This window comes from Grammomys surdaster, unplaced genomic scaffold (genome assembly GCF_004785775.1).
Source record: "Grammomys surdaster isolate TR1022 unplaced genomic scaffold, NIH_TR_1.0 1100, whole genome shotgun sequence".
Taxonomy (NCBI): Eukaryota; Metazoa; Chordata; class Mammalia; order Rodentia; family Muridae; genus Grammomys; species Grammomys surdaster.
This window is the reverse complement of record NW_021605519.1, coordinates 413,207-438,610: the sequence shown is the minus strand read 5'-3', so window position 1 is coordinate 438,610 and position 25,404 is coordinate 413,207. Positions and strand designations below refer to the sequence as shown.

General features: G+C 42.7%; 1 protein-coding gene across 5 annotated transcripts in view; it reads right to left on the bottom strand.

The window, feature by feature from the left end:
* The window catches only part of Abcc5 (ATP binding cassette subfamily C member 5), a 104,741-nt gene that overhangs the window by 76,603 nt on the left and 2,734 nt on the right, over positions 1-25,404 (bottom strand). The window contains exons 2-9 of one of the 5 annotated variants that reach the window (XM_028783383.1): positions 24,655-24,835; positions 9,464-9,621; positions 9,136-9,291; positions 8,348-8,495; positions 3,634-3,867; positions 3,304-3,477; positions 2,617-2,764; positions 676-824 (exon numbers count right to left, since the gene is read on the bottom strand). In XM_028783383.1, the coding sequence (XP_028639216.1) occupies positions 676-824; positions 2,617-2,764; positions 3,304-3,477; positions 3,634-3,867; positions 8,348-8,495; positions 9,136-9,291; positions 9,464-9,621; positions 24,655-24,783 (1,296 nt within the window). In that variant the 5' untranslated portion in view covers positions 24,784-24,835. Of the gene's footprint in view, positions 1-675; positions 825-2,616; positions 2,765-3,303; positions 3,478-3,633; positions 3,868-4,588; positions 4,930-4,951; positions 5,113-6,057; positions 6,133-8,347; positions 8,496-9,135; positions 9,292-9,463; positions 9,622-24,654; positions 24,836-25,404 lie in introns of those variants that run through there. The other 4 variants (XM_028783384.1, XM_028783387.1, XM_028783385.1 and 1 more) reach the window with 4 other exon arrangements.

Below are 25,404 nucleotides of genomic sequence, written 5' to 3'. Positions count from 1 at the left end.
GAGAGAGAGAGAGAGAGAGAGAGAGAGAGAGAGAGAGAGAGAGAGGCGCAGTCAGGCAGGCAGTATATGCACATGAAGGTGGTATCCTCGGAGCCCAGAGGTGTCAGGTCTCCTGGAACTGGAGTTACCAATGGTTGCAGTACCCACTATGGGTACTGGAAACTGAACCATAGTCCTCTAAAAGGGCAATATGTACTCCTAACCTCTGGGTCATTTCTCCAGCCCACGCTTTTATCTTTTTTTTTTTTTTTTTGAGACAGGGTTTCTCTGTGTAGCCCTGGCTGTCCTGGAACTCACTCTGTAGACCAGGGTGGCCTCGAACTCAGAAATCCGCCTGCCTCTGCCTCCCAAGTGCTGGGATTAAAGGTGTGTGCCACTATTGCCCACGCTTTTATCTTAAAGGTAGGGTTTTTGTTTTGTTTTGAATGAGACTTTCACCTAAAATTCTTCATAAACATGAAACACAAGTCCATCTGTATTTACAAAATTAAACCCAAACCCTGGCTGACTGAAAATAAGCTACATTATTCCTGTATAAGGGATAGCTTCATAATCTTCCACTTCTCAACTTAGTGATATGAGTGAAGGAAATAGCTAATTCCTGGTACCAGTCCCAGATGAAGTAACAAGAGGTGCGCATGAGCTCTGCATAGAACGTCTCTGACTGTCCCTCACCTGTGCCGCTGTCAGATCGAAGCCCAGGGTCATGTGAACGGAGAAGGTCACCACACTGGCGATCACTACGACAATAGGAGCCACTCCAACAGTGATGCTCTGAAAGTACCCCGCTTTCTCCAATATCCGACGCTCCTCCTCTCGAATTTCTATTAAAAAGCAACCCATCCTCAAATCAAACCAAAACACCCTTTGGGATACCGTTACTCCACTACCAAATAAGAATAAGGTTTCAACTACAAATACATCTTTTGGTTTTTTTTTTTTGTTTTGTTTTGCTTTGTTTTTTGTTTTTTGTTTTTTCGAGACAGGGTTTCTCTGTGTAGCCCTGGCTGTCCTGGAACTCACTCTGTAGACCAGGCTACCCTGGAACTCTCAAACTCAGAAATCCGCCTGCCTCTGCCTCCCAAGTGCTGGGATTAAAGGTGTGCGCCACCAACGCCCATTTTGTTTTTTTGTTTTGTTTTGTTTGTTTGTTTGTTTGTTTAAGACAGCCTTTTGCTATGTAGCCTACACTTATCCCGAAACGTAGATTTTCCTTCTCCAGCCTTCCAAGTGCCACGTTGCTAGGATATAGACAAGTTTTTAAATGACGCTTTAGTACCACTGATGAAAAAAACCATTTAATGGACTATCAACTCTGTCTTTGTCAGTGGCAGGCTGGACCCAGGGTCTCACATGTGCGAGGTAAGCACAGCCCCCACCCTACAACTATCAATTCATCATTACAACTGAGGTGTGAATGGACCGAGTCACAAGAAGAAATCTAAAAGAAGGCAACACTAGGACTCTGGGCCCCTGCCTTCTGGCAGGTATAAGTCTACTGGGCTTCAGTGAAAAGTACACTTCACTTGCAGCTACACCTGGCAGCTTTCCTTGTGTATCTGGTTAGTGTTGGGAATTATTTATTCTGGGAATGCTCAATCACCTTACAAGATAAGCTCCTGAAGATTTAATCAGAGAAAACAAACCAACTGCCTTTATATTAACAAAATACTTTTTATTCTATTTAAAATTTTATTAACGTTTACAACATTTATAGTCAGTTACTGTGTCATTAAGCCCATCAACAGCCCATATATACTTTTGACTGAAATTAAGGTTAAACATATTCCTTATTTTTATTTTTTTATTTTTATTTTTATTTATTATTTTTGTTTTGTTTTGTTTTTCGAGACAGGGTTTCTCTGTGTAGCCCTGGCTGTCCTGGAACTCACTCTGTAGACCAGGCTTGCCTTGTACTCAGAACTCTGCCTGCCTCTGCCTCCCAAGTGCTGGGATTAAAAGCGTGCGCCACCACCGCCCAGCCATATTCTTCTTTTTTAAGCTTCTCCTTCTTAAATGCCACTGTTTTTAAGCCCCAGCTTTCCTATTCTTGTTCAGAAATGTTTAAATGCCAGTGTCATGTTAGTTACCCTGACAGGCTTGTGCTGCAAGTGCTTATGCCTGCACTGAACTTAAAATGTGAATGGAGCTAGCACTGAGAACACTGTAATTACATCAATCATTTTAAAAGATGACAAAGGGAGGCCCTAGCAGGTAACAGAGGCAGGTGCTGAGTCCAGGCATCCCTTGGGGTCACACAACAGCCTCTGGTACCTATACAACCACAAAATAGAAGGGCTCTTGGCAATCATCTGATGAGCCTTCTTCAACAGCTTCTTAGCCAGGCCAAAAACCATGGATAAGAGGAGGGTTTGCATATATTATGATAGCTAGATTTGTCCGTACTATTCTAGCTAGCAATGGCATCTGGGGCAAAATCAGTTTCCCGAATTCAAATCCCTGAGGTTTCTTTTGAACATAAAAGATTCTATATGAAGATATTGGATTTCAGAAGTCTAGTTTCTAATGTGCTTAAGAAGCAAAGTACATGAATGAACAGACCCAAAGAATCCAAAATCCCTCTACCACATATACAAGGAAAATCTTTAAACTCACTTTGAACACACCGAGAAAATGCTTTGACCCAGGCATACATTTTAATAAATTTAATGTAGGTGAGAACTTCATTCATCTTCTGGACACGGTCATCTGTGGCAGCTACACACTTTCTCCTGAAATATGCAGTTAGCCGTGACACGAACATCTGGAAGGAAAAGCAGTGCCCTATCAGAGTGAAGCACCTCTGGATCCGTCTCACAACAGTCTCAGGTAATGGGCATTTAGCCCTGTTCCTGGGACAAACCTGATTTGACATGGTTGTGCTGTTGTTTAACTAAAGGGACCTTTGGAGTTAGAAAATATTTAATTCTCATCTCTTTGTAGGGGAATGAAGGCAATTACTGGTCGGTCAGATCTCACAGACACTGGTGCCACCATGGTAGAATCAGGCCAGTCACATCAGCATCAGTAGCTCCAGTGTAACCCCGGGGTAGGTTCACCTAGAGCCTTGTGCTCCACCCAGACTCACTCTGCCTTCACACAGCTCCTGTCTTTTATGCAAATGACTGCTTACTTCCTCCCAAGCCAAAATTCTGCCCAGGTGAACTGAGCACTATCTAGAATCAGACTTTCCCAACTATTTTGTTTGAGAAGACATCTCATCCTCTTTCTATAACCCAGTACAAGTACTTTATCTATCCCATATAAAGACGCTACCGTGATACAGCCAAAAGGCTCACTCACCATGGTTGGATAAAAGAGGATAAAAACAGCGGATCCCAGGAAGCCCGTTGGTCCTAGAATGATTACATTATAAATCATGCCCAGGATGGCAACAACAGGGCCTCCGGCCAGCAAGCTGCCCACGGCGGCTGCCTCAAACATCCTTTGCCCATCATTAGAGCAGATGTTGATGAGCTGTAAGATATGATAAATAGTGAGAGAGCCTGTAGGACACAGGTCACTATATCCAGAAGAAAGATCAAGGACCAAGCAGGGCCCAAGGAACGAGGAACTCAGGCTGAGAGCTTGCTCTGGGTTGCTCTGGGTATAAAGCAGAGGCTCTGAACTCACCTCCCCCAGGGACTTTTCTTTAATGTTCTTTAACTTCAGGATCTTCTTAAATGCCATGGTCAAGATAGCCCCCCGCAACCGGACACCAGTTCGATAATTCAATGCCCAAGTCAGTGCAAGTGACCAGGAGCGTACAACTTCTGTCAGGAGGAGGCCTAATACTAACAGCAAGCTGTACTGCAGGTTAGACTCTGTTGCCTGGGTATACTCCAAGAGGTGCTTCACCACGAAGGCCTACAGGGAGAAACACACACCACAGTCAACATCGCCCACAGTAACCACACACAATGCCACAGTGTTATGTTAGGTTAGAAAGAGCAGGTTGCTCCACCGCACAGTGATCAGTGTGCAAGCAAAAAAAAAAAAAAAAAAATTGTGCTGTTGGACCAAATATTACCAGCAACCTGCCCACAGGTGAAGGACAGAGGGATCGTTTGCTTTTCTCCTGAAGGGCCCCCTCATGACCATTACTCTTTCTAATGTAACATAAACCTGTACACGAGCTGCAATTCATTCTAAACACATGGTAATCCAAAGGCATATATTAATCGTATTCAGTGTCTTCACACATGGCTACATCTCTTTACATGAAACCAAGACCTTTCTCTGTCCCCTTTCATACTTGCTTATTTGATAAAAAGGAACAGTGTACCTACAGTTGTACGGAAGAGTGGGAAGTGCAAAACATCCCTGAAAACAAACACCGGTAGTTTAATAGGACAGAAGAAAGCAAACAATGCAAGCTATCAAACTCCAAAGACCCTCCCTCTGGCCCTCCCCACACCCACTCCCTCTCAAAAACAAAAACATGTTACCTCAGGTAGCATATGTCTAACACCACCTGCAGGGAGGGAAGACAGCCAGCCCCCAGAAACCACGAGTGTCACCTCCAGCTCTGAGGTCCTGCAATGCTGGAGCACACACTCACACAGGCACATTCAGCAACAGCAGTAAATACCAGAAAGTGGGAAGCAGTGTACTTTTATTGAAAATGAAATTATATATATATATATATATATATTTAAAGATACCATCTTCAAAGAGCATCTCACAAACACTGTACATTAGCATGGGCATCAGGAACATTTGGTGGGAACATACAGAGTTGTACAGGGATAGCCATCACACAGATGGACTGGCCTCCCACTTGTAACTACACACAGCAGAGGACACACATGGCAGAGCCGTATCTGCTTCCAGAGTCTGAAGTATAGTACATCAGGATGGCAGCTTTTGCTGACGTGGGAATCCTGAAGCTGCAATGAAGTCGATTCTCTAGCAATAAAGACCTTGCTGCTAAAGAAAGAAGATTAAGAAAAAAAAAAAAAAACTAAAAATTCACTTAAAAATTGCTGAAAACTGCAAGTGCTGTTGGCATGCTAAGCTGCGAGGAAACACGCTGCTCCCAACAGACGGTAAGATTCTAGGCCTGCTGGGCAGGATCCTGGCATCCTTCGGAGTCTTTTCAAGTCCTGGTAGCTAAAATTGATGTTGGCAAAAATCAAACCAAACCATAACAAAAGAAAGCCAAACCAGTGCCCACCTTAAAGGAAAAAAAACCAAATTAAACCCAGGCACCCAACTACCCTGGTTCCTATGGCAAGGAATCCTGTCTGCAGCTGTAAGATATTAAATGACATACAACAGAGCAGATGTATCAGCCTCAAGTGCCTAACACTGAACTCCAGAAGCCAGATTTCTGGGATAATTAGTCTCTTTCAGTTTTTCTGAAAGTAATTCAATACTAAATTGTCTACTAGGTCCTAGGAAGTCCAGTAAATAACCTGAACAAATAGGGATTTCAGATTCTGAGAACTACTGTAATCCACCTTTACCCTCCCACAGAATTTTTAGAACTTATGTTTGGTCCTCACTGCATAGATTAACTAGCAAGAAGATTGGCTTCTTTTCCAGTATGCATCCAAAATGTGGAACTGGGTCACGAGGCCAAAGCCTCTCCTCCTGTGGTGATGCAACTCAGTAGGATGGCCTGTGGTGAAGCATTTCCCACACAAGGCAGCAGTGTGGCGAAGTCTCTGAGGGCAGCGGGTGTTGTGAGGACTCCTTGCTTCCTATACCTTAGGATGCCCTCTTTGCAGCACTGGATAAGCAATCAGCCCCTCCCAGAGAGAAAAGGGAAGGTGAAAGACATAGGTATGTTTACACTATGCAAAACTTTCCAAGGGGAAAAGATGAAAGAGGCAACAAATGTCCAACACAGGGCTTTAAAAAGCAACGACATTTCAAATGAGCTTGTATGGAAGAAAGTAAAACAGTTTTTCATGAAAAATCCAAACAAATTCAGTTTTTTTTTAAAGTCATAAGTTTATCATTTATGTTGAAGCTAACTGGGAGGAAACTGGAGATTGTCAGCATAGCTGTCTTGCTGGAGAAGGCATTCCCAGTGAATAAACATTACCTTACCTGAGCTCTTGGCGAGAGATTCTGCCCAGCTTGACTCTCTCATTCTGACCGCAGAATACAGCCATCCTGAAAATTCTAAAGAACAGCTTCTGTCACTGGTCCCACTACAGAGATACTCCCCCCAAGTCCAGATCCTGACAGCACTGAGCAAGCTGTGGCTGGAGATAGGCTGGAGGGTGGGAACTTACCTATCTCAAGGCTTCCCAAAGCCCTTCTCCCACAAGGCCTGGAGCAGAGTTAGCACTCACTGAGAGATGGCATTGCAGGAGGCAGCCTTCTCTAGCAAGTCTAGGGTGGGTGCTAACTCTTCAGACGCAGATCCTAGGTCAGGCCTGGACTTCTAAAACTAACTTAGTCTAAGAAGGCCCCCAAAGCATTTCTATACATGTAGTGATTTGGTGCTGCATTTTGAGTAAGGCTGTACCCTTATAAATGCTGGCACTGTGCTAGAACTTGACTGGTCCTGAGGCACCCGACATAGAGTAGGAGTGTTGGTTGCCAGACTGTTCTGAGGTCAGCATCAACTGACCAAGTTTTAAAACACAATGCACATAAATGCAACCTGACTGTTTTATTTGCTCTGCATACGACTACCAAGGCTCAGTGAGACCTAATGGGATGTCCCATGTATGGAGTGTACAATTTAGGGTAAGATTTTGGTAAGAACAGAACAAACCAAGCTGAAAATCATGCCCAATTTAAAAAAAATGTGTAAAATCTAATATTGGATTTCCTCAGAAGGACTCACAGGTTTGTTCACTGCTAATGTTAATGTCATTTCTTTTTTCAAAACCAGCCTGATTCTCCAATTTCCAGTCAGGAAAGAATTTATCGGGATTAGGGTTCCAAAAAAGATGTCTACATTGTTTACACTTGCACATCTGTTTCACAAAAAGAGACAGCTCTCTCAGGTCTGTTGACTTTCTGGGGTTCTTCCCACATGGCAACAGGGGGAATATGCCACGTGCTCCTGCTACAGAGGCGCCCAGCTCTCCATGGGCATCTAGAAGCATTCTCTAGAAGTTAGCATCCCGGTTGCTGCATCAGCATTGAAAGATCAAGAACTAACAGATGCTCAAAGGAATGACCTTCAAGACACCAACGTGAGCATGCATTTTGCAATTACTTTTTGTGGAATAAAAACTTTATCCCTGCAATCCAGAACTTTTTTTTTTAAAGAAAGGGGGAAATAAAGAATTAAGAAAGCCCATTATGATACTATTGCGAAGTCCTGTACTACCCAGATGAAAGAACTGTGTGAAGAATCAGAGCGGCTGCCAGCTCTGTAGTGATACAATGACAGAAGCTCTTCTTGGGGGACGCTGGCTCTATGGAACATGTGCCATTTTGGCTAATAACATTTCAGTTACATAGTCCCTTTTATTTAAAACTTATATAAAAGTGTTAGTTGGTCAATTAAGAAATCTAATACCAAAACTTTTTTCTAAAAGATCATACATTTAAAAGAAGAAAAACAAAATAAAAAACAAAAAACCTCCAAAGTGTAAATTAGTTTCACCTAGTCGCCATGCATCTTAGACACATACTTACCCACCGTGAACCTCCAGCTTACCCACACACGGAAACCCACAGTCTAAACAGTACTACTGCTCCGATGCCTCAAGGCAAATATGTAGAGAATAAATTCAATCACAATCTCAAGTGTCAGGCAGCACAGAAATGCAAGAAAGGATGCCCCGAAAACTGCCCAAAGCTCCCTTAGCTACTACACTTCATCCATACAGGCTTGGGAGAGACCACAGTGGCCACCCCAAATCTGCCACAGTTAACACTATATATAAAACTTGAAACTGACTCTCAAAAACCCTGGTAGGTTACTAGCTTTAGGGATAATTTGTTATAGAGTCAGTAAACATAGCAGCTATGCCTCCAGGCATCTGGTACGTCATCAGCATAGGCTCACTAGCCCATGCTACACAACACTCAGCTTACTCAGAGCACTGCCAAGACTTGGCTGTCCTCAGACTGTTGCTTCATGGCAGCCCTTAATCAACAAGCAGGGCTGTATGGAGCCAGGACCAGTGCAGATTCGTGTAGCCCCAGGAAAACAAGTCAGCAGTTTCTTCCTCTGCAGCTTTTTGTTCTTAACAGTCTAGCTGATAAGCCATCATTCACGCCCAAATCCACTGACTCTATTCAACAGCCCTAGAAGCATCTCTAAGGCTGCTAACTAGCTCAAAAATAATCATTACCTCTGCAACAGAAAAACAAGGTTAGAGATGGCCCTGGCCAGGCCTGAAGATGTTCAGAAAGGATAGTCAGAACTTACTGGTCCACTGAAGCCAGCCAACTGTGTGATCATCAGGCACACGATGGACAGGATGAGCCTGGTGCGGCAAAAGATCCACACAACCTTTCGCAGGGAGGCAGCGTCTGGCCCAACTTCATTTAGCTCTTCTTGCCACAGTCTCTCTAGTCTTAATGAGGGCACATGTCCTAATGTTACACATCTCCCCAGGGAATGGACACACCCTAGCCCCCTTCCCACCATCACAGGCTCTGCTGTTGCATACACAAATTTCTCCTTTAAAATTATGCATGTAGCCTACATCTAGTACAGAGAAACTCCCTTCTTGGCCCATGTGTATTTACTCCCAAAAGGGAGTGTTTACAATACAAAACACAAGAAGAGCAGGACCCTTTACTTCTGCTCCTCAAAGGTCTCTCCCTAAATAAAGTTTGCAGATAAAAACTTCCTTTAGCAAGGGCACCAACCCTTTCTGAAGGTTCCTGTGATAAAATGGAAAGCTACAAACTAGACTTTAATCAGACAATCAGCTACCACCAAAAATGTACTCTGTCACAAGGCAGCAACAAAATCTCCCTGGAGGCTTTGTTGAAGAAAGTTCTAGAAGTGGGGCTGAGTGAGAGAGAGAAATCCCTTGGTTAAAACACAATTAGAGGGTAACAGAGATAAGGCAAAGGGAAGAGAGTTCACAGGTTGCCCACTCTCAGCTGAAGGTCTTAATGGGTATGGAGCTTTAAACTCCACACTGCTGACCCACCCACTAGCTCAGACCTAGCATCCAGTATATAGGGTAGACCAGAGACTCCTACCTTCTGCAGTTCACATCAGAAGACTCATACTTGGACAAAGGCCACACGTCTTCCATTAACAGCTCCCCCTTCTTGTGAACCACTTGGGCCAGAGGAGAAAGCCATGAAAAGGTCATGTAAGAGAAAAGTCCAGCATTGTCCACTGGGTGCTGGTGCCTAGAGGAGAAATCCAACCACAAGGTGTCAACATACACTCACAGAGGCTGAGCATACATGAAGAACAGTTCTTGACAAATGCTGGTCCTCCCCAGCTGCCCTCACTTTAGCCCAAGATTTTAAAACTGCTTTTAGTGCTTTGCAGATGAAACAGGAGCCAACAAAGCCTTACTTGGTAGTGGTCCGGAAGGGCTTCAGGGCACTTAAGCCATGGTGGTATTTTCCCTTAGTATGCTCCTCGTCCAGAATTTGAAGATGAGAATGCACAGAAATATCCAGGGAAAGACCCTCAACTCGGGCTGCTGTTTCTAGGGCATCCTGACATTCCAACTGTGGTGGGAAGAACAGTTAAGGAAAATTAATATATATAGAAGAGGGACAAATCCAGCTGACCTCAACTCAAAATACACTAATAGCAAACCACTCCATCAGCATTGGAAAACCCTAGGACATGGGGTTAGACACTAAATCTGCATGTTAAGAACCCATTAAAGTACATTCAACTGCACACACATACACAAAGATTTTTTTAGGTTTGTAGAATGGAGTGGAAAATATAGTTCTCCTAACTGTCCATTGCCTCCGTCTCCTCCTCTGTTAGATCTCACAGCACAGGCCAGTGCTGATACAGTAACTGAAATCCACATCGCACTAAGTTCATTCTTTGTGTTATACATTCAAAATATAAATTTTTTATAACTCAAATTTTTTATCATGGGCTAGGGATATAGTATAATGGTAGAGTGCTTCCATAGAATACATGAGACCCTGAGTTTGATCCCTAGCATGGGAACAGGAGGGAACAAGAGCACAGAAAGCCCTGAATAATTCCCTGGTACCACAGACAAGGATAAATGATCTTTAAAAATCAAATATTTGATCTTCTTTTTCCTGAGAATCATACACTGAAAGTCAATCCTTTCACAGATAACTGAAAATTACTAGTTTTCTATTACAAAATTTCAAAGTCAATCCCAACTAACCATGAGGACCAGGACGTCCTGTCTCCCTCTCTCATCAGCAGCAGGGGAGCACAGCATGGGTGTCATCTGGCTGACCATCCCAGGAACTCAACATTCTCAGTCCTAAATACATAGTCCCTGTGATGGCTCTTCTTGGTTGTCAAATTGACTATATTTGGAATTAACCCAAGCACCTGGGCAAGTCAGTGTTGACTGAATCATTAGAAGTGGGAGACCCACCTTAAAGCCAGGTCATTTGAGGTAAGAAGACCCACCCTAAATTGGGCCACACTTTCTGGTGGAAGCCCGCAAAAAACCACACAGAGGAAGGAATCTTTTGCTTTCTGCCTGCTTGTCCTCACTCTCATTGTGAGTTCATTATCCTGTTGTCGAGGCATCCCTTCTCTTATATCAGAACATACTTCCACAGTAGACTGAAGATCAGCTAAGACATCCAGCCTGGTGGACTGAACTCCTGGATTCTTGGTCCTTCCATTGACAGATACTGTTGGACAGAAACATACACACACACACACACACACACACACACACACACACACTCACTCACACACTCTATCAGTTATGTTCCTTTACAGACACCTGACTGATACAGCCACACATACCAACTATACAGCTTATCTGTGCTAGCTGACTGTACAAACAAAAGCCTGCTTTATTCAAGGTGGGACTTAGGGCAGGGAGGGTGGACCAAGAGGCTGGACACATTTGTTCTCGTTTCCCCTACTGGGCAGGGTTTATGCTTTCCTTGGTTTCCTTCTTTCCTTTCTCTCTCACACTGTCACAAATATTCCCAGTAATTATGAGACGGTGACAAAGTGGTGCAGAACTTGGCATGCTGTGCTCCTCACAAAAGTCTCTAGTTGTATTTGCCACCTCTTTCCCAACAAATACAGAGGCAACTCAAATATTAGAACTGAAAATGTTCTATGTATAGGAATAAGTTGGAAGCTTTGGCTTATCAAATCTAATAGCTTTAATTCATAGACTAATTATCTATCTTCAGATAGCAAAATGTCCAGCATCAGGAAATTATACAGTTCTGGGAAACACATTGTCAATGGGAAACTAGACTGGATTTCAAGAAAATAAAAGCACAAAACAGCAAATGAGTCAATGGGGGTCTTCTATGAGGTCTACATAAACAATTTAGAGGGTAGAGTCCAAAAACTGTCAAACAATGGAAAGAGAGGTGCTAGACACAGACGTGTGGTATCAGTGAATATAACCACAGGGATGAAAAAGAGACAACACAAAAAGCTCGGACTGAGAAAGGAGAAGGGCACTCTAAGACTCCAAGCAGCCTGGGCTGTGCACACGAGTCACACACCAGTCTTACCTGCACAGACAGAGACGAAGAGACAAAGGACATTACAATAACACTTCCCAGACACATGAAATACTATCACATGCACTGTATGTGGCCATAGAGCAAACCCAAACACTATTAAAAATGGACATCATACAGTGTGTACAGTCACATTGCAATTTAGAGTTCTGAACAAAGACTCCAAGAAAAACCCCACTTGTTCAGAAGTTACACATTTCCAAGTAAAAAATTAAGTAAAACATTATCAAATGGAAAACAGGAAACATTTTGACCTAAATAATAAGAATTTGCAATACATCCAAAAACACTGATCACTGCTAAAGCAGGGTTAAGTCTGAAACTGTGATCGCTATAAAAAAAAAAAAAAAAAAAGCCTATTGTAAGGCAGGGGCTGATTTCTGCAAAGGACCAAGAAGAAATATTTCAGACTTTGTGGACCAAGAAACAAAAATGAAGGACATTTATGTAGGTATTTCTATTGTAAAAGAAAGCAAATTCCTAAAAATATTTACTAGCAAAATTCAGGTTGTGATAACAGTTTTCTTTCCTTCTGCTGTTTTCTTGCAATATTTTTTCTTTTTTTCTTTCTTCCATTTTTTTTTTCAAAACAGGGTCCTGTGTATCCCAATTTGGCCCTGAAACCTCTGTGTAACTGAAAGACTTGAACATTTGGTCCCCCTGCCTCTACCTCCCAAGGGCTGGGATTACAAGAGTGCACCACTGTGCTTGGGTTATAAGGTGCTGTGGATTGACCCCAAAGTGCAGACATATACAAACATGTACAAACACAGGCTGGGCAGTACAATATCTCTAACCTTGTCAGAACTGTTCAAACTATTCTAGTTGTTGTTGCTGCTGCTGTCGTTGTTTCTTAGACAGCATTTCACTATGTAGCCTTGGCTGTCCTGGATAACATGACCAAGGCAACTTATAAAAAAAGCATTTAATTGAGAGTTCGCTTAGAGTTTTAGACGGTGAACTCATGAGCATCATGGCAGGAAGACATGGTGCTAGGGAATAACTGAGGGCTCACAGCCTGATCCACAGGTAGGAAGCAGAGACAGAGTGTGAAGCTGGGCCTGGTGTGGTCTTTTGAAGCCTCGAAGCCCACTCCTAGTTAGGGCACCTTTGTTAGGGTTTCTATGGTTGAGAAGACAAATTGTTACCATGGCTACTCTTATGAAGGAAGACATTTTAGTTGGGACTGGCTTACTGTTTTAGATGTTTAGTCCATTATTGTCAGAACAGGAATCATGGCAGCATGCAGGTTGACAGAAAGAGCTTCAGGGTTCTACATCTTAATCTGCAGGAAGCAGGAAGAAAGCCCCTCTGCCTGGCGAGAACATCTGAAACCTCAAAGCTCACACACAGTAACACACTCACTCCAACAAGGCCACAACACCTTGTAATAATGTCACTCCCTATGAGCCTATGGAGGCCACTTTCATTCAAACCACCCCACACCTCTTCTAATAACACCATACTTTCTATGCTGGGCAGTGGTGGTGCACACCTTTAATCCCAGCACTTAGGAGGCAGAGGCAGGCAGATTTCTGAGTTTGAGGCCAGCCTGGTCTACAGAGTGAGTTGTTCTGGGTCAGCCAGGGCTATACAGAGAAACCCTGTCTTGAAAAAAAAAAAATCACATCCCAGCCCTTTGGCTAGGATTAAATATAAAATGCCTACTGACAGGCTTTTTTTTTTTTTTCAAAGCTATTACTAGAAAACCAAAGGACCCAACAATTTAGTAAATAAATAAATAAAAGTGATGGCATGGGTTTTGTTTCTTTGATCATATTTAATAATATGCTCCATATTTCCAGTGTTATGTTATTTTCTGTACAGGCAGATACCAAACTCAAAAGAACTTTGGGTGTGAGTTGGCAGGCAAGACCATTTGCTGAGGGTTGTCTAACACTACAGCAGTGTCAGCCACATGACAAGAAGGCTAGGGTTTTAGAACATGGACTCCCTGAAATCTTGCCCTGACAAAGGGAAGACATCATAAACTGGTTTATCCTGTGTAATAGTAGTATGTAATACCATATGTAATAAGAAACCAGAGAGTCCTATAGTTAAGGAATACAAAAGATTTTATCAAAAAATTAAAATTTGCTGTTGTTGTTCCATGTCTGATACTCTTTCACAAACAGTTTCCAGAGGTCAGCTCTGTTGGGTAACTATGCACTGCTCGTGTCACGGAAGGACAGTGTGAAGGAAGGACACACAGTTCTGCTCACACAGGCACCTGGGAGCTTCAGAGATAGACCTCGTTCAAACAAGGAGCACCAGAGACTTAGATTCTGGCAAGAGCTTTAGAATGCTAACATTAAAAAAGAAGGAAGGAAAGAAGAAAGGAAGGAAGGAAGGAAGGAAGGAGAGACAACAAAATGCCTAGAGAAAAGGGTTTCTTTACTATAATAAAACCATTTTCTCTTATGGACCTAAAGGATTTGCCTTGTTACCGGAGGCCACAGTAGCATACAGAGGTTTTGAACATGGATTTTAGAAGGCAGGTGTAGGTTGAATGCTGACTCTACCACCAGCCGTTGGCCTGATGCTGGCCACACAGTGAGCTTCAGTACTCACGTTTACTTGTGTGTAACATATTACACCATGCTGAAAGAAATTAAGGTTACATAAGTGCTTAGCAAACATTTAATACACAGGATCTATATTACCTTTCGAACAAGGACAGCACTTCGGCTATTTCCTCCTTCCTTAGGTTATCTGGCCCTCAGTCACCCACTAAGTATCCCTTGCATCTACACCACTGCATGTGTAGCACAGGGTCCTGACAGTAAGAGTGCCCGGAGGGTGTTTGTATATAGACACCTGTTATTTAAAAGTCAAAGGTGCCTCACAGGCAGCACAGCCGAGCATCTAAGGCTATCTGATAAATCACTGAAGAGATTTTTACCCATTCCACTTGTACTTAGAGTCTCTTATACTTTGCTTTTCACTAACAGTTGTGCTGACTAGCTTTTAAGTCACCTTGACACAGGATACAGTCATTCTGGCAGGGGAACCTCAAAGAGAAAATGCTTCCACCAGACTGGCCTGTGGGTAAACCTGTGGAGCATTTTCTTGACTGATGAGGTATGTGGGTGGACTTAGCCCCAGCAGGAGGTGCTACCCCTGGGCTGGTATAAGGAAGCCAGCTGAGCCAGTCAGCAGCCTGGCCTCGGCTTCAGTTCTGTCTCTAGGCTCCTGCCTGAGTTCCTGCCCTGGCTTTCTTGGATGACGAACCACAAGTGGTACTCCCCTTTCCTCCCCAAGTTAATTCTTGTCATGGTAGGTTTTTTGTTTTGTTTTTTTGTTTGTTATTTGTTTTGTTTTGCTTTTGTTTTTGCTTTATCACAGCAATAGAAGCCCTAACTAAGAAACAGTGTAATAAACAATGGCTCATGTTGCTCTTTTTGGTTTATATAGCATATACTCCACCAGTAGGCCCACAAGACTAAAGAGTGAAGACCCGAACAACTGCACAGCTACTCAATTTCCACAGCTAACAACTTCATCACTACTTAGAACACAAACCTACCATTACTGCAGAAGAAGACTCTATTGGTAGTAAATGCTCTACAGTCTAAGGTTGAATGGATTGAAACAGAAATAAACCAAGAGGAAAACTTTACAAATATTCAAGCAATATGTGCTTATCCATGAGAGCATAAACAACAGAGCAGGGCAGTGTGAGCGTCGGTGAGCACTGCAGAGACAGTCAATATCCAACTGAGGGTCCATTAAGAGGCCTGGCCTCGCCGGGCGGTGGTGGTGCACGCCTTTAATCCCAGCACTTGGGAGGCAGAGGCAAGCGGATTTCTGAGTTCGAGAATCGAGGCTAGCCTGGTCTACAGAGTGAGTTCCAGGACAGCCAGGGAGACACAGAGAAACCCTGTCTCGAAAAACCAAAAAAAAAAAAAAAAGAGGCCTGGCTTCACACAGTACAGTAACACATTTAGAATTAGCCTAAAGGGTTACAGTAAAATGATTAAGTAAATGGAAGAAAACTATAGTAGCTTAAGCTGAATGGGAGACAGCTTCCGCTTACCCCCAAAAGTCAAAAACGTATCAAAGGTAAGATGGATGGGTTTAGATATAAAAAGAAAAACTTATTAAATTAAAATTAGCACTAAAGGAGGGAATCAAGTTAAAGGGAGAAGTAGATAGCTAATGTATTTATATTGGTCGGCTTTTTCTGCCAAAAATGTATTTTCATCTATTCACTGAGTAGGTTCTTAATTAAGGGCCTACTACTTACAAATAGTATTCTAGAGATAAGGATATAAGAAAATAGAAACAGACACATTGTCACCATCAAGAAACATAAACTGAATTTCAAGACACAACTACCTACTTTAATAAAAACAGAGAGAAACCCAATACCAAAAAGGGGGAGTTTAAACAAGAGCACAATGTGTGAGTGCCCAACTGAGTCTTGGTCACCGGAGGAAGACTATCCACTGACGGACTGATGCACTGCACAGGGCCACCCCAACAAAAACTCCTTATGCCACAATGTCCGTTAACAGTTAACGTCTTCTGGATGACATGTCTCCACAACTTCATTGTATAGAGGAACATTTCCAAAGAGGGGGAAATCATTTAAACTCAACAGCTTCTAGAAATCGAATGCAAAAATAATGGTTAAATTACAGCACACCATCACTGCAGCTCAGTGCTGTCAAGCCTCGACTACTCCTGTTCATGCAATCTGAAATTCTCACCATCTTTAGAATAAAGGTAGCATTTACACTGGAAATGTTTCAAATGTTCAAGAGCCACATGTGGCTAGTGGCTACTATAACTTGGTAATGCAAACAGTTCTCAAATGAGAGTGGTTTCGTTTTGTTTTCCAGAGGATATATAAGCAGACATGTACAGCTGTCACCGGTACAGAGTGCTGCTAGCTGTTCTAGGCAGAGACAGGGAAGCTGATGGACATTCTGCACTGCACAGGGCCACCCCAACAAAAACTTTTTATGCCACAATGTCAGTAGCACTGAGGTAAGCATAGACTGCTAAACAGCTAAAGCAGTACATAGTACACACTAATCTAAAGGAAGGAGTTTTATGAGGCCTTTTTTTATGTTATAATGTTTTAAATCCTTTTCAGAAGTAATTTTTTAAATGGGGTCTCAAGTAACCAAGGCTGACCTTGACCATAATATATAGCCAGGTATGACCTTAAACTTCTGATCCTCCTGTGTCCACCTCCAGTGCTCAGATTACAGGCACGACCACCACACTAGGCTTATGCAGTCCTGAGAAAAGAACCCAGGGCTTCCCACATACATAAGCTGTCTAGCAAATGAACACATCTTCAACTCCCAGAAGTAGCTCTGTAAAGCTTTTCCTGAGATGAGCCGAGGAGGACAGAGAAGTCAAAGGCTCTCAGTGGACAGATGCCCACCCACACGCACAGACCCTGCAGCAGTGACTTCCAAAGGGGACAGGGAGGCGGCAAGGACCCAACAAGATGCTACTACCAGTTGTGTCTGCTCTACAACTATGTGACTTGCACATACTGAACACCTTACCACTGAGGCAATGAGGAGGAAGAGGGGATAGAGGCCCTGCAGAGCTAAAAAGGGACAAAAGTTAAAGACTGGATTCTGCCAAAATGCAGCTAGAGGTCAAAGACCTGAACTCACATGCCTAGCTGGAAAGACATTTGCCATCTTACGTTTGTCATAATTCATGCACCTATCCCATGCATAGCCACTGCATTCCTGGGCTGCCCATCTCATTCCAGACTGCCACTTTGCTGACAGGACACAATGTGCTTGCCCCGCGGTGATCAGGAACCAGGAATCATCCTCCCTTAGAGCAATCCAAAGCTTACTGACAAGCATGTCACCCTGGGAAAACGGATCCATGCTAGCTCACATTCCCATGGCCACCTGTTAGTACAAGTCAGAAATAAGGGAAAATACATAAAGCCAAAGGACACAATATGGTGTCAGCATGGTAGAATAGGTATTTTCTACAGCCTGTAATCTGGTATTACCTCACAATGAGGAAGAACTTAAGTTATTGCATAAGTTTGATATGAGGCAATTAATTCAAAGTTCGTATCACAATGGGTGGGGGAGGCCTGAGATTAAATTTGTTAATCCCATGATTAAGTTTCAAATGATTAAACTGAAAATGAATCACAGGATGAGGAAATACTTGGACCTCAATGCTTAAGGCAGTGGTTCTCAACCTTCCTAATGCTACGACCCTTTAATACAGTTCCTCATGGTGAGGTGACCCTCAACCATAAAATTATTTTTGTTGCAACTTTGTTGCAATTTCCTAACTGTAATTTTGCTACTGTTATGAATTGTAGTGTAAGTGCCTCAGAGGCAGGATGTCTGATATGCAATCTCTGTGAAAGGATCACTTGACCCCCAAGGACTGATGACCAACAGACAGGTTGAGAGCCACTGGTTTAAGGAGTGAGAACTGCCTCTATTCCATGAGATCTCAGGGTACACAGTGTAGCCACACCACGAAGCTGTAAAACTCTACCAACAACTTCATCCCACTGCAGAGACCTGTGTATCTAGAATAGGGCCCTGTTACTTTTTAACACTCTACATATGACTTTATTACAGTCTGACTTGAAAACTACTTATTTAGACACTAAAACTTGTGAACATTGGTCTTAATGAAAATGCCTTCAAGATTTTCAGTTTTTAGCTTTGGAAAACAAGAAGACAAAAACAGAACTTCCTTCCTGTCAAAGGTCAGCCCAGTTATCACTCCTTAGGACCCGTCCACTTTATTTTTTGAGCTAGGGTCTCTGACTGGGACCAAGCTCCAACAATCAGCCCCAAGGATTCTCCCATCTCTCTCCCTTGCTGCCACTGTACCTGCTTTTTACATGGGTTCTGGGACTCATACTCAGGACTTCACACCTGCAAATCAAGCCCTTTACCAACGGAGCTGCCTCCCCAAGCCCTGCTTCATGGACTTTTGTTTGTTTATTTGTTTTTGTTTTTTTTGTTTTTTCGAGACAGGGTTTCTCTGTATAGCTCTGGCTGTCCTGGAACTCACTCTGTAGACCAGGCTGGCCTCGAACTCAGAAATCCGCCTGCCTCTGCCGCTGCCTCCCAAGTGCTGGGATTAAAGGCGTGCGCCACCACCGCCCGGCTCATGGACTTCTTAAAAGTCACATGACTTCAGCTTTTATAGGCACTCAGAATGTGACCCTACCTCCCAAAACCAAATATAAGTATTTCTATGACACAGCATAGCACACAAATCCTTTTGGCAATGCTTGCTCAGAAACAAAGACATCTTAAAGTTAGGTACCATGCATGGTCAATAATGTTGACTTTGGCTAGCTCTTACATTGTCCTTCTGATGGTCCCACACACTGGGCCAAAACAATAGGCAGGTGAAATTAATGTTTCAGAGAAGCCAACACCTCTGCTCTGAGTCACCTAACTTCAGAAATACCACACTGAGCCAATCAGCCTATCACACCACCCTACTTGGGTCTACAGATAAATTCTGTTGAGCCACACCCACAGGGAGGTGAGACGACAAGGGCACCCTGGCCTACACTTAGTTCCTGTGAAGTACACTCATTTGTAAATCAGTCTTGCTTCAAGCCTTCAGGAACGGACTTTGTAGATCCTGTTTCTATAATTTCTGCTAAGCTCAAACTGATCTCTTTGAGTGAATGACAGATGCAGAAAATAAGCTGTTTGTTGTTTAGAAACATGTTTTTACTACACAGCCCAGGGTGGCCTTAAATTTGAGATTATCCTTCCACCTCAACCATACAAGCACAAGGATTAGAGGGCCATACTTGGCCAGAAAAAGTATCTTGAATAATGAAGGCATACATAACATCTAAATAGCTAACTCCATCTTTTAAATGGTAAGGAAGGAAGAGCTAGACAAGTTTAATTCTACTAACTATCGGGCTTCAGTGTGCCAGAAGAACCTCGTGTCACTGTGTTTGAAACATACAGGTACAGCCATTGCAAGGGCTTGCACAGAGAGTGTCTATCCTTAGCACTGACCTTTTAGTTTGTGATCAGACACAAGGCTTGAAGGACAGCAGGTGTAGGAGCTACCTACCACAGAGCCAAGCTTAAGTAAGACTTTCACTGGTCATTTATCATCTCCAAATTACTTTAATGGACACTGGTGCTTAAATCTACCTTAGAAACAGGAAGCTATGCCTAGTGTCATGGCACACACACCTTTCATTCCCAGCACTCCAGAGGCAGAGGCAGACACATCTGAGTTTGAGGCCAGCCTGTTCTACACAGTAAGTTCCACACCATCTAGGGCTACATAATGAGACTGTCACACACACACACACACACACACACACAAAAGAAACTAACAAAAACTACAGAAACCTCCTTCTAACAGTTTTCTTTTCAGGTGGGAATCAGTGAGCTGTCGCTGTAGACACAAGCAGTTCTCACCAGCAACAGCACCTCGGCCATCTCTCCTGGGGCTGTGGCCAGCACTGAGACTGGCATCTGCCAGCTACATGGTCATACCGAGCTGGCAGATGCTTACATGAAGGAAAGGGACTGGGGGCAGGGACTCATACACTCCAGAAGATGCACTACGTTACTGCAGAGACACTTACGCAGAGATATGAAACACTAGTTGCTGAGCTGTCTGTCCTGCCCTCCTTCCTAAAGCAGGCTGACTCACCAGGCACTGTTCTCCACTCTGAGAACATGAGAGCTGAAACTAAATCACATGCCCTTCAGCTCTAAAGCTTGCAGGGTCAAGTCTCTAAAACTGTAATGCCATACAAAGTAGTCCATGGAAATATTTCTTTCCTAATGATGTCTTAGAAAAATTTCTGTAAGAGATTAAGATTTACATCCTTAATCCCTAAAATACACCTCAAACTCAGCAAGATATCCTGAATAGCTAGCTAACTATGAAAACTATAACCAATGCTAAGAGTCTGTCCAAGTGCTAAATGAAGATCCCTGGATTTTCAGAATGCTGATTCTGTTACTTTCCTAGATGCAGAATATTCTAACTTGAAGGAAAATTCCACCAATAAGAAAAAATAATACAATCATAATGACACATGAACTCTAGCTGGCTTCTGGTTATTTTCCATTCTTCCTCTTGTCCTCAATTCAACAAGCTCGTGAAAAACAAGTCACCCCAAACTTTTTTGCCTGAATCATCAAGAGCGACCATATAAGTCAAGTTTCACAAAGCACCTGACAGCTTTATCTCACTTAGGTCAAACATACAATAAGTCCAGGACCTAGCTGTGGCTACCGTACCTTCTGTCTCCACGGTCACTCATTTTTCCAAATGTTGTTTCTTTGTTCTCCAGATAAATGCTACTTTTTCCTTCCTTGTTAACTTCCAATTGTATATGTATCTGAGTTAAAATTCTATAGGAAGGCAAGCTCTATCTGCATCAGATAAGTGGTGCACAGCATGGTACATACATACATATCAGAGTGCTCACACAATTGCTGTCTTAGCCACCATCTTCATTATTTAAGGACAAACCCAAGATATAAATAAATATATATGTATATGCATGAATATATGTAATATATACATACTTTTTTAAAAATACGCTTCTCAGCTGGGCATGGTGATACACATCTGCACTCAGGAGGCAAGCAGGCAGTGAGTTCAAGTCCAGCCTGGTCTACAAAGTAAGTTCCAGGCTAGCCAGAACTACATAGAGAGCCTGTCTCCAAAAAAAAAAAAAAAAAAAAAATCTTCTCAGCTGGGTGTGTTGGCCACATGCCTGAAATCCTAGAACTAAGGGACATCATACCAGGAGTTCAAGACCAGCCTCCAGCTATATAGGGAGTTCAAGAGCGGTCTTGGCTTCATGAGAACCTCTTTTTTTTAAAAAAAAAGGAAAAGAAAAGTTCTTTCTCAGAGGCAAGGGTGGTGTCTCACACCTGTAATTCCATTATTTAGGAGGCTACAGCAGGAGGGTCAAAAGCTCCATGTCAGTCGGGACTACAGGACACTGTCATTCCTACATGGATAGGTAAGATAGCAAGCCGGATGGCACAAGCCAGATATTAGGGTACCACTCAAGGTCTGCCTGCACTGCAGAGCGGGTTCTAGGCCACGGAACCAGCTCATTGATAGAGCACTTGCCTAGCATGCAAACAACTCAAGATCATGCCTCGATACCTGAAATTTCATTTCAAAACAAAATGAAATTTGAAAATCCCCTTTTTAATACCAGTAGCCATTAGGGAAATGCAAATGAAAACCATAAAGAGGTTTCAGAAGCATCTATCAGACTGCCTAAAAAGAAAATGATAACCATGCCCAATATGGAGAAGAACAGGGAAAAGTCAGATGACTGCTTGAAGGGGTACACAGTACTACAGCCGCTTTGGGAAAGAGCCTGTATGTGCAGCTGGACTCACCTATGCCTGAGGGCTGAAACTAGAGATGGACTCTGGGTACTGTCTTCTATTCTACTTTATTCATTTACCTACATGTGATTACAGAAAGTAACACTGAAATTTCCTTATGCGCTTTTTTAGGTTCCCCCAGTATTAACATCTTGCATAACTATAGTATAATATTGCAAGAAGACCTTGTCTCCTCAGCCCAAACTCTTGAACTTTTAATAAAATCGGTGTCCTGGATCACTGTCAATCCTGTAGTGATTCTCATTATTATTTTTTATAACAGCACATAAATAAAGTCATCTCAATCTCATTAATTTCCAATAGTTTCCTAATCCCTGCCCCGAAAAAAGGAGTTCTTAGCACGGCATGCAGACATCTCCCTGACATACCCTCTTTACACATTCCACACTACAGACAACTGATTTAAGAGCAATTATTTACTGATCACTGACCACGCCAGCGACCACTCTTAGTATCTGATACGCATTATCTCACTTAATCCTACTGTATATAAGGTACAATGACACAAGCAGCTTACTCAAGGTCCAACATGCCATGTCCTTTTTCTATACCTTTAGGTCTTTATCTCTGTTGCCTAAGAAAATTCCCCATCATCCTTCAAAGCCCTGCTCTAATGTACCCTTAAAACATTTCCAGATTTAACTACCAGACAATTTCCTGACAAGTACATTCAAGAAATGTTTGGTTAACACAAGATGTAGATAGTAAGGACACACAGTTACAAAACTGGTACCAAGAAGCACTGGACACTGAAGGATGAGGCAGGCTCTAATTCTCTACTACAGTGAGGACAAAGACGCCTATTAACAAAAAAACACTGACTGACGAGCAAGCAATGGCTTCCATCCACCCAAGACCCAAAGCCATGTCAGGCTGAGACGTCAATGTCAGCTCCTAAGGCCACAGCCTCAATTGCTCTCGTGGCAAAGACTCCACAGTGTTCACATGGCAAAGGTGACAGGCAAAGACTCACTTGGCAAAGACTCCATAAGTGCACACACAGCAAAACCATGACAACTGTTCACATTGCACAAACCTGAAACTTCCTAATCCTAGATGCCTTCCTACCTTACTTGTTTCTTTTGCAATTCTAGAAAAGATATCATGATTTTTTTAAAAACCAGAAAAAAACACATCCACAACTTAAAAATTAAAATGTATCTCAGTGCTCCTACTAGAGGAAATTTAGATCAAAAATGCTTTACATTCATAAATTCACATGTAAAACTTACTGATTATCCCACAACTATCTAAAATAATTATTCCAACCATTCTCTGAAATCTGAGTAAGTATCTTGAAGTGATTCCTTATCTTGCTTTGTTTTGTTGACAGGGTAACCTAGCTAGTTTTATGTTAACCTGACACAAGCTAAAGAGAACCTCGATTGAGAAAATGTCACACTGAGATTAGGCTGCAGACAAGCCTGTAGGGTATTTTGTTAGTGATTGATGGGAGAGAGTCCAGCCCATGGTGGGTGGTGCCATCCCTGAGCTGGTGGTCCTGGGTGCTATAAGAAAGCAGGCTGAACAAGCCAGAGGAAACAAGGCAGCAAGCAGCATCCATCCATGGCCTTTACATCAGCTCCTGCCTCCAGGTTCCTGCCCTGTTTCAGTTCCTGTCTTGACTTCCTTTGGTGAATGACATGGAAGTGTAAGCCAAATAAACCCTTTCCCCCTTACCTTGTTTTGGTCATGGTTTTTCATCTCAGCAATAGTAACCCAATTAAAACACAGAGTCTCTCTGTGTAGCCCTGGTTATTCTGGAACTTGCTATGGAGAGCAGGCAGGCCTCACACTTATAAGACCCTCCTGCTTCTGCCTCTGAGTGCTGGCATTAAAGACATGCAATGTCATGCCTCACAAAATAATTCCTATTTTAAGCACTGTCTTTTTCTTTCTTCAGTAATGGGTACTGAACCCAGCCACTCACGGCTTTATATATGCCAGGCAAGCGATCTACCATCTAGCTACACCCCCATTCGTCTTTCTAAACAAGGGGTTTTCAGCAGGCAAAGAAAAAAAAAATAGAAGTCAATGAAAAAGAAAGAAGCCAGGCATGGTGCTACAAGCCTCTCATCTTAGTGCTTCTGAGACAGAAACAGCCAGATGTTCTACCTAAAGAATTCCAAGCTAGCCAGGCTACATAGTATGGCCCTGTCTATCTGTCTGTGTCACTGACTCTGACTCTCTCTCATACACCACACACACACACACACACACACACGAGCAGCACAAGACAACGTCTCAATCCATGAACTGAACCAGCTCCTTCTTGTAATGCTAGGTCTGAACGCAGGGCTTCATGAAGCGTGCACTCTACTATTGAGCTACACTCCAGGGCTAAGGAATCATAAATATTAACACTGACCCTAAAGCCAATAAAGAAAATTAAATGACAAAATCTGTATCATATAAAAAAAAAAAAAAAGCCGGGCGGTGATGGCGCACGCCTTTAATCCCAGCACTTGGAAGGCAAAGGCAAGCGGATTTCTGAGTTCTGAGTTCGAGGCCAGCCTGGTCTACAGAGTGAGTTCCAGGACAGCCAGGGCTACACAAAGAAGCCCTGTCTCGAAAAACCAAAAAGAAAAAAAAAAAGAAAAAAAGGTGATATGGTGTAGGAACCAAGTCTGGGGAGGCGATTACTCACTGATCTTGCTCTCCGGAAGCTGGGTTCGTCATGGTCTCTGTGTTGCCCCAGTACAGTGCTTCTGTCTCTGACGCTCCTGTACCCAGGGCTGGGAATGATGTACTCTTTTCCCATGTCAATATCCTTCATCTTCACCACACAGAGGACCAGGGCTCAGATTCCTCCTTTCTCTTCAGAATTTCTGAAATTAAAAATTTACAAAAGCAGACACTTCCAAATCATGCTTAAATCATATGCCAAAATGCTTTTAAATAGGAAGAAACAAAAGTATTGACACTTCTTTACCAATACAGCTATAAAATTACTTTAAATACCCCTTCAGTTTTTTTTCTTTTTACAAGAAAAAGGTTCTACCATCAAGAAAAATTACCAAGCCAGACATAGTAGCGCACAACTTTAATCCCAGCCCTCAGGAGGCAGAGACAGGCAGATCTTTGAGTTCAAGACAAGCCTGGTCTATGGAGCCAGTTCTAGAACAGTAAGGCTACACAGAGAAACCTGTTTCAACAAAACAAGAAAAAAAAAAAAAGATCTATGTTCTACCTTTTTAAGCACCACCTGGTCTATTCCTAAAACTCTGCTCTGTGTTTCTATACCACTGTCCACCTGGCTAATTCCAGTCAACAGTCTGTATCAACTCTGGTCACTTAAAAAAAAAAGTTTGCATTTATTTACTCTGTGTGTGTGTGTGTGTGTGTGTGTGTGTGTGTGTGTGTGTGTGTGTAAGAGACAGACTGACAAATACACAGA